The sequence below is a fragment of the Telopea speciosissima genome, chromosome 2 (assembly GCF_018873765.1).
Source record: "Telopea speciosissima isolate NSW1024214 ecotype Mountain lineage chromosome 2, Tspe_v1, whole genome shotgun sequence".
NCBI lineage: Eukaryota > Viridiplantae > Streptophyta > Magnoliopsida > Proteales > Proteaceae > Telopea > Telopea speciosissima.
In genome coordinates, this window is record NC_057917.1 from 62,531,509 (window position 1) to 62,541,090 (window position 9,582).

At 38.8% G+C, this 9,582-nt stretch overlaps 1 protein-coding gene and 1 pseudogene across 1 annotated transcript; one reads left to right on the forward strand and one right to left on the reverse strand.

Annotated features, from left to right (window-relative positions):
• Positions 1 to 5,263, forward strand: part of LOC122650969 — a 28,901-nt pseudogene extending 23,638 nt beyond the window's left edge.
• Positions 5,264 to 6,477: 1,214 nt separating this feature from the next.
• On the reverse strand, positions 6,478 to 9,124 carry LOC122653236 (glycerol kinase-like). Its single transcript, XM_043847192.1, has 4 exons — positions 8,994 to 9,124; positions 8,672 to 8,893; positions 7,442 to 8,429; positions 6,478 to 6,837 (listed from the first exon to the last, which is right to left on the reverse strand). The coding sequence occupies exons 1-4, from the start codon at positions 9,122 to 9,124 to the stop codon at positions 6,592 to 6,594; spliced, it is 1,587 nt and encodes a 528-aa protein (XP_043703127.1). The 3' UTR covers positions 6,478 to 6,591.
• Between the last annotated feature and the right edge of the window lie 458 nt (positions 9,125 to 9,582).

A 9,582-nucleotide genomic window follows, 5' to 3' on the forward strand; every position in this document is an offset into this window, starting at 1 on the left:
TTGTCTCTCTTTCTCACAATAATAAAGAAACGCACTTACGATTATATTGGAATCACCTCTTTTTTTTTTTTTTCTTTCTCTTATTTATGATTAGATTGGAATCATTATTTTTTTCTATTTCAGGATTAGATTGGAATCATCACCCTACTTTAGACCCTACTTGTTCATACCCTACTTTTATAAGTTGGGATTCGATTATTCTTCACACCCCACTTTTACAAATTGGGATTCGATTATGCATGCTTTAAGGTCGTGCACTCTACGTTGCTATCAAAGAGTTATCCATTTGAATTTGAATAACAAAATGAAAAGGTGGGGCAGGAAATTGTGGATAATTATGGAAATTGCTGGAACTACCACAACCGTCAAGAGAGTAATTATAAAAAAACAGAGTACGAAGAAGAAGGGACAGCGAAAACAACACAACACTCTACAACAGAGTTTTATTCTTCTATCTTTTTTTTTTTATCTTTCAAGATGTAGATCTCTCATCTTTCCCTGTAATTTTTGTTGGAGTTGGTTTTCAGCCATAGATGTCTCATTGGCTCGTGTTTCAAGGGACATTTAAGTAAGTCTTGCTTAGAGAATAACTCCAGCAATCTTGTCTTGTGACCCGTGTTTCAGAAGACAACCATCATCATCAAGTTGCAAGTTTCATTAGTCTGTGGCTGATAGAGTTGTAGAAGCTTCATCAAAATCGTTTTTGGGAGATGCTTGGAGAATAATTCTAGTAATCTTGTCTTTTGACCCATGTTTCACAAGACGACCATTAACATCAAGTTGCAAGCTCTATCAATCCATAGATGACAGAGTTGTGAAAGCTTCATCAAATCCGTTTCTGGGAGATTATGCGATTTGATCGTAGAATAGTTATACCAAGTTGTAAACCTTATCAATGTCGGATTTCACAAGTTATACTGACTCCAATCGGATACAGACTGCAAGTAAACAACTTTGATTTTCAATCTTCTTCCTTTGCTTCGTCCATGGTAATTTTTTTTTTACCCAAAAGACCTTAGAGCTACTCAGGCACGAAAATATCCCCTTTTCGTCTCAGAACAGGCCGTTTCGCCAGTTAGAACATGTCGTTTTGTCTTAGAACAGGTCGTTTAGTCATTTAGAACAGACCGTTTCGTCCTAGTCAAAAGTTAGAACGTGCCGTTTTGTCAATTCGAACAGGTTGTTTCGTCTGGGTTGGAAGCTAAGACAGACCGTTTCCAGCCTCATTTGAGCCTGCGTCAAAGGGTTTGGCATGCCCGTGCTACCTCCACCACGTGTGTTGTGTCATTCTGTGAGACTCTTGAAAAAAATCACTAACACATTTTGGCACGCCAGTGGAACGCTAGAAAGCAAAATCGTGATGGTTTGAGGAAGAATAGATGTTGATTAAGGGAGTCTAGTCCCAAATCAGACAGTGAAAATGTGCTCAATCAAGGACAAATCCTGTTGTAATGAGCACCGGAAAGCCATAACCCATCGTCAAGGGGCACGATTTATGTAACAACCCTTCGGTTAAATTTTTTGATGGCCGATATTCTATTTTTCGGCCATTAATCAGACCTCTTATTGGTTGACATCAAGCAAGGGGCAAGTTTATTTTAGTTTTTCTTGAAGCAAGGGGGAGACCCTCCGACTCGATGACAATATTGCCAATGAAAGAACCCATTCCCGAATCAGGCAAACCAGGGGGCAATAGTACCCTTATAGCAGGGGCAGCAGTACCCTTTTACAGAGATCCTCGCCGATGAAAGAGCCGTTTATTTTCCTAACTAGACTGATTTTATTCCGGCGAAAATGAGCATTTTTGGGTCGGAAGTCGGTAACTAATGTTGCACTGTTGCTGTTACTTGACAACGAGACGCCGATGACGAGTTGTTGAAGTTTGCCGATGAATTCCACCAGCATTGGTACAAGACGATATAGCCGTTTATTTACGAAAAATAAGATTTTACAAATCACCGCACGGCCCTGGAGTTGCAGCCGAACTTCACAGCAATTTCCGATCAAAATGGATATTGCGGTTGCATCTTGGAAAAGGATTTCTTTTGCCAAAGACTGCACGGGTTCTTCCCACGTGTTGACTCTTAAAAACCGTTTTGGTTGCCACGAAAGTCCACATGCAATACGGTGATGTTGCACTAACCGCCAAAGTTGCGTTGTTGGAGCAAATCTCTTTCCAGTGGGATATGGAGTATGCAATCATTGGATTTGAGCTGGAATATAATCGAAGCCTCCTTGCAAACAATCCAATCCAAGGTAGGTACCTAACAATGAGAATATATGTTATGTGTTTAATGGGGTTCGATCTAGTGTATGGACATTAGATTAGTTCAATCCTAGCATGGGATAGACTAAAGGACTTGATTTAACGCGTTCCATCAGTTCTAAAACTTTTAACGTATCAATCAAGAACCTAATAGAATAGGGATATGTTGCAGCTGCTTCCAATACAAAGTTCTTTCAGATTAATTTGTGCCCCTCGATCTCTTTGATCTCTCTTCTTGCATTTGATTAAACCAACATCTCATTCATCATTCTTTGTCTATAATATAATATTGATTGCAGTTTTCACAAGATTTGGTGGATTGCAAATACTAGAGTTCCTAGACCTAAATGGTAACAATTTGAATAACAGTATTCTCCCAATTTTGGGTACGATTAAGTCCCTTAGGAAATTGTCCCTTCGTTTCAACTATCTTGATGGATCTTCACATTTTGAAGGTATGGTACAAGAAATGTTATTTATGCCCTCTTTAGAACAAAGTATGCATTGACATTATTTCCTTCCTTTTGCTTTTAATATTGGGTGCAGAATTATCAAATATGCATATGTTGCAGTCATTGGATCTGAGTCATAATTCAATGGATGGAAAACTCCAAGGTAAGAATGAATTGATAGATCGAATTTGGTGGCTTTGGCTAATGTCTGTCAAAATCTATATGTATATGATTGAGTACTTCATTTTCTTAATGCAGGTTTGTGTCAATTGAAGAGCCTTCATGAGTTAGATCTTAGTGTGAATGATTTTGAAGGGATTGTTCCTACATGTCTCAAAAATTTAACATCTCTCAGGAAGTTAGGTCTATCAGACAACCTATTTACAGGAAATTTCTCCTCATCTCTCCTTTCCAGCCTTACATCCCTGATTTCCATTTTTTTGAGCAATAATGAGTTTGATGGCCTGTTTCCAATCATCTCCTCTGCTAACAATTCCAATCTTGAATCAATTGACCTCCATAGTGCTGGAGACAACTTAAAGGTTGAAACTGAATATCCATCTTGGGTTCCTGCTTTCCAATTGAAGACACTCTTGTTATCAAACAACAACCTTAACAATGCTGTTCCAAGATTTCTCACTTACCAACACAACTTGAGACAGCTTGATCTCTCCAGTAACAACTTCAAGGGAACGTTCCTCACTTGGTTGTTGGAGAAGAATAAAATGTTAAGAGTTTTAATACTGAGAAATAATTCATTAAGTGGTCAATTTGTCCTACAATCCAATGTCCATAATCTAATGCTGCTGAGATTATAGACATTTCGCGCAATGGATTCAATGGATTGCTTCAAGCAAACATCGGTAAGATGTTGCCAAACATTGTGTCTTTGAATCTATCAAAAAATCATTTTGAGGGTCACATTCCATCATCTATAGCTAACATGAAAATGTTATCAGTTTTTGATCTGTCCAATAATAATTTCTCAGGAAACATTCCAATACAGATGGCCATAGGTTGCAATGAACTATTTGTTCTGAGACTTTCAAATAATAGATTGCAGGGTCAAATACTTCCTCCATTCTTCAACTTGACTCGATTAGCTTCATTACATTTGGACAACAACTTGTTTTCAGGAAATATTTTAACTGGATTATCCAAATGTTCTGAATTGCAAATTCTGGATATCAGAAACGATCGGATAACAGGAAGAATTCCAAATTGGATTGGTAATAACTTCACAAAACTGGATACACTCATCATGAGGGGGAATTTGTTACAAGGAAACATCCCAGTTGAGTTTTGTAAACTTGAAAGCATTACATTTCTTGACCTTTCCCAAAATGTACTTTCGGGTTCAATACCATCAATATTGAATCAACAAGTTTAGTTTATCTACGCTTGAAAGGGAATAGGTTCACAAGGACTCCACTAACCAACTGCAAGTTTCAATGATACATCTCTTTTCATATTGGACATCAGAGATAATGAGCTTTATGGTGTTATCCCACAGTGGATTGCTGTCCTTTCTAATTTGAGAATCCTTCTCTTGAAACAAAATCATTTCACTGGTCCAATACCCAATTACTTCAGCCTCTTGGAATGGATAAACATAATGGATCTTTCTCATAATGCCCTTTCTGGATCAATACCAAAATGTTTGAATAACATTTCATTTGGGAGGACAGTTGGCCCAATGTTCAAATTGGAACCTGTAGGTAGTCCTTCAAGTAGTGGTCTGGTTAATGGACAGATCACTCCCTACTCTCATGGGGATTTAGACCTCCTTCGTGATGATTCCCTCAATCTAATGGAATTCGGTGAATCAGATGAAGTTGACGATTTCTTTATGAAGAGTAGGTCTAATTCTTACAAGGGTGAGATCATTTTCTTTGTGTCTGGGTTGGATTTATCCTGCAACAATTTAAGAAATAACATCCCATGTGAAATAGGAGATTTAAATGACATTCTCACATTAAACTTGTCTCACAATCAGCTAACTGGACCCATTCCAAGAACCTTGTCAAACCTAACCCAAATAGAGAGTTTGGACCTTTCCTACAATAAGCTGAGTGGGGAAATCCCTTCAGAATTGTTCATACTATACTCATTGGAGGTCTTCACTTTGGCACACAACAACTTATCTGGAAAGACACCAGAGATGAAGTCACAGTTTTCGACGTTCAGTAACACCAGTTATGAAGGCAACCCATTCCTTTGTGGTCCACCTTTAACAAGAGACTACTGTTCGTCCAATTCGGATTCAACAAACGCATCAGCAACACCACCTTCTTCAAGTGGTGTGAAAGGTGATGATGATGATGATATCGACATGGGCATTTTCTACGCAAATTTTGCTGGTTTGTATGTCATGTTCTTCTTAGGAATTGCAGCAGTTCTATACATCAATCCTTATTGGCGAAGAATGTGGTTTCGTTTCATTGAGCAATGTATCGATTCATGTCATGAATTTGTCTGTGATGCCTGGTACAAGTTTGTTATCCATGCATGTACTTACTAGCTTCCTCCCTCTTGTTTCTTTGCATGTACACTCCCACGGTCTGTGTTTGCATGGTCTTTCCTCTTGTGTGTTGTGTGTGGTCCGTCTTTAGTTCCTTTAGCCTTGGCTTGTAAGTTGTAATTAGCTTCCTACTTCCAGGGAGCTATTGCACATAGTGAAATGTATCTTTGAATCCAAATCAAAATGGTCTTTGAGTTCAATTTACATGACGTCGGAACAGAGAAAAGGAGGAGTGCCTTCTTCCTTTTGCTGCTCCGGTGCAGTCAGTAATCAACACAAGACCACTCTTCTTCGTTGTTTTCTGTATTGTGGAATTTTCCAAGAAAACTTTGAGATTTCAGCTTGGAGATTGACTAGATCTGAATAGCGAAGGAATTTATTAGACAGAGAGGAGCAAAAAGAATGGAAGAAGTTACCAACACTTACCTGGAGAAGCTGAACAATAGGAGCATGATACTAGTAGTAAATAAAGAACACTCTCTTCAGTTTGGAATAAATAATACACAACTATATTTTTCAAGTCTCAATAATAATTGCTTAGGAGTGATATTACTGTCATTCTCTTGCTGCATTCTCTTAGTACCCCAACCATCAGGACAGAACTTTAATCATAAGAGAAGAATATGATGGAATCCTTTATTTAATAGTTAGACGGAATGAAACTAGTTTGGTAACTGCATCTCGGTTTACAGGGAAGACATCTTTCTTATCATTTAAATACACTGGTTGACACATTCATGCAATTGGCGGTGTTCAACCATGAAATTTATTTACAATTTTAGGATATAATTTGAAGTGGAGAAATGCCAGTAACACATGCCACAAATGTCTACAGATATCCTTTAGCCCCAAAACATGGTAACACATTATGTCCAACTGAGAATGCCAGTAGATGCATATTGGCCATATGGCTAGCATTCCTATTTCATGAATATCTCCTGCTCTAGCATCTGCCAGTTCATATGATTATCTAACGAGAACGAGAGCAGCAAAGCAGCTAGTTTAATTTAAGAATGTATTGTACATGCACTATACGGCTGATCAACAATTTTCCTGTTCTGAGAATAAAAACAGATCAAAGTGTGTGTTCCAGTGAGTGGGGTATCATGTAGTTTTTCTAAAAGAGACTTGGGAAGGACTTTGAAGATCACATAAGCCTATATCAGCCTAAACAAGATGTTATTACACCTGAAAGAATATAACAGTTTTTTATTCCAATGTTATTACTGAAATCAAAATTAAATACATAAAATTATTGATCCATTAACAAGATCTACATAAGAATTTGGAACATTATTCAGAATAAAATCACTAAAATGGGGGAAATATGAGAAGGCGGGTAATGCTAGGAGCTAAAGGGAAAGGCTTGCCAAATCAAAACTTCTTGTCACAGCCTTGCACCAGGACTCAGACTTCTTCTTCCTCTCTTCCCCTTGGAGTTTCGGGTGGAAAGTGGTTGCTTTTGCTTGCCGCTTTTCTGTGGAGAAAATTTCATCTTCTGTCCAAACACCCACAGCCAAGCCTGCTGCATAGGCTGCCCCTAGAGCAGTTGTCTCTATATCACTCGGTCGTACCACTGAACTCCCCAATAAATCCGCCTGCCAATCAGTAAGACATCAAAAATAACTATTAAATTTTAACATTTATAACTAAGGACAAAAAAGTTGTGCTTGACTTCCCACAGAACAATTTTGAGATGGTTGCTTTGAGACCTCGACTGTAGAAGAAACTATTACATGTTGTTGCTCATAACCACATGAAATAGCAACAATGCAGATGAGTAAAATTAATGACATTTGATCCTTCCCGATCTATAACTGATATTCTATTATTCTTTCCTGCTTACACGGATGCTTCAAAACAAACCAACTAGTAGCCAAAGGCTGATATCAACAGACAAATTCAATAACCTCTTTACTAGCGACCCATCAGTCCTAGTATCCCACTTCAGTTTATTGTAGCTTTCATTGAAACACTACAATTAGAGGGTCACAATCAAAAGAAATAGTAGACAGTGCAGTAATGTCACCGCCTGGTTTGGTGAAATTAAAAACAAGGCAGTAAGGTCAAAATCAAAAGAAATAGTAGTATCACTACAAAGGAATTCATACATAGATGAATCAGTAAAAAGCAACTACAATGGTAAGTTAATCAGAAAATTTGCAGAAACTAGAAAAACTTCCCCTAAAAAAAAAGACATACCTGAATCTGCATCAGGAGGTTGTTGGCAGATGCACCACCATCAACCCTGAGCAAAAATTCCCCATCATTAGCTCCAGCCTTCTCCTTTGAATCCTTGTGCATTGATTCCAACACATCATTCACCTGAAAACATATACTCTCAAGCACAGCTCGAGCAATATGTGAATTGTTTGTGAACCTTGTGATCCCAACCAGTACACCTCTCGCATCATCTTTCCACCACGGAGCAAACAACCCATTGAACGCTGGCACAAAATAGATCCCACCTGAATTCTCAACTTTCTTTGCCAAATCTTCAACTTCTGGGGCAGTCTTAATAATGCCAAGGCTGTCTCTGAGCCACTGAACTGCTGCTCCGGCAATCGCAATGGAGCCTTCCAATGCATAATTCGTCGGCGCTTTAGGACCAAGTTTGAATGCAACAGTGCTCAGGAGACCATGATTCGATTTAATAATCTCTTCACCAGTGTTAAGAAGTATGAAGGCACCAGTTCCAAAGGTGCTCTTTGCCTCCCCTTTCCGGCAGGCCTGACCCATCATTGCTGCATGTTGGTCACCGAGGCAGCCTGCAATTGGAACACCGGCAGTTGCCCATCCGTTCGCAACATTTCCAATAATTTCGGAATTGCTGACAATCTTGGGAAGTACTCCAATGGGTATCCCAAATGCCTCTAATGTGGGTTTATCCCATTCAAGAGTCTGGAGGTTCATGAGCATTGTTCGAGATGCATTTGATACATCAGTGACATGCACACCAGTCACCGAATTCTTGGATGGGTCTACACTACCAGAACCCCCAGTGAGGTTCCAGATCAACCAAGTGTCAATTGTCCCAAACAGAGCATCCCCTGAGTCCATAGCTTTCTTAACAGCATCAACATTTTCTAACAGCCATAGAAATTTAACTGCACTGAAATAAGTGCTAATAGGCAAGCCACATGTCCCCACGAAATGGTTTCTCCCCTCTGGAAATTGTTCCTCTAATCTCCTGTGAGATATCAAAGATGACATCAAAATTGCCAAAATTACGAAACCCAGATTTCAATCTTCGTAAAAATAAAGATATGGTGTTTGCTTAAAACCCAGATTTCAATCGTAAAATCGAAGATATGGTTTTTGCTTAATTAAAATCCCAAAGTAGCAAGACCCAGATCTGATTAAACAAAAGCCAACATAAGAGAAAGAGCAAACGCATCTTTCAGAAGAACCCAAAAGCGAGAAAAGCCAAACCTGCAGATAGGACTGGTTCGAACATCCATCCAAACAATAGCATTATAAAGAGGTAGACCAGTGGATTTACTCCAGACAACCGCCGTCTCTCTCTGGTTCGTAACGCCAATCGCTTTTAATCCACTATCCACGTTGTGTCCATCTGCTGTCGCCTTGTCAATAGCCTTCGCCATACAAAACCGCACGCTCTCCAGAATCTCCATCGGATTATGTTCAACCCATCTGACCCAAAAACCAGAAAGAAAAAAAAAAAAGACATAGGGTACATCTCTAATCCAAAAAAAGAGAACGATAGTAAAAACGAAGCTATTATGATGATTACCCTGCTTGAGGAAATATCTGAGAGAACTCAGCCTGGTGAGAACTAACAGCCTTACAAGACTGATCATAGATTATGAATCTCGTACTGGTCGTTCCTTGATCAATCGATCCTATAAAGGCTTCTTTAGACATCTCGAGTCTTCTGCTTAAGCTCCAAAAGGGGGTCTTTTAAGCCAAAAAAACAAAAACACAGAGAAGAGCTGAAACCAGAGGAAGAATACGAAGATAGAAACAAGGGAGACAGATCGTTTGATTTATATATAAATCCGATCCCAATAATGGGGGAAGGTTTTACGTTGGAAATGTGGTCCAAGTTTATCCAAATAAACGGGAATTACGTTACCCATATATAGAAGCTTTGAATTTCTATTTATTTTTTCTCTTCATCGCTCACGTGTATTCCAAGTTTTGATCGTTAATTTTCGAAGATCTTGGTTTGGTAAATCCAGATCCGAAGATATCAAACGTCTATAGAAATGACACGTGGACGACATTTTGTATACGATTGCCACTTGGCTTCCCTTTACGGCTTTTTATCATACCATTATAGTTAGTTAGTTAGTTATGAACAGAACAAAACGAAAAAGGAG

Coding starts and splice junctions, on each gene's coding strand:
- LOC122653236 (XM_043847192.1), bottom strand. CDS start 9,124: ATGTCTAAAGAAGCCTTTATAGGATCGATTGATCAAGGAACGACCAGT. Junction 8,430..8,671: donor CGAACCAGTCCTATCTGCAG/GTTTGGCTTTTC, acceptor GATATCTCACAG/GAGATTAGAGGAACAATTTC. Junction 6,838..7,441: donor ACCTCCTGATGCAGATTCAG/GTATGTCTTTTT, acceptor ACTGATTGGCAG/GCGGATTTATTGGGGAGTTC.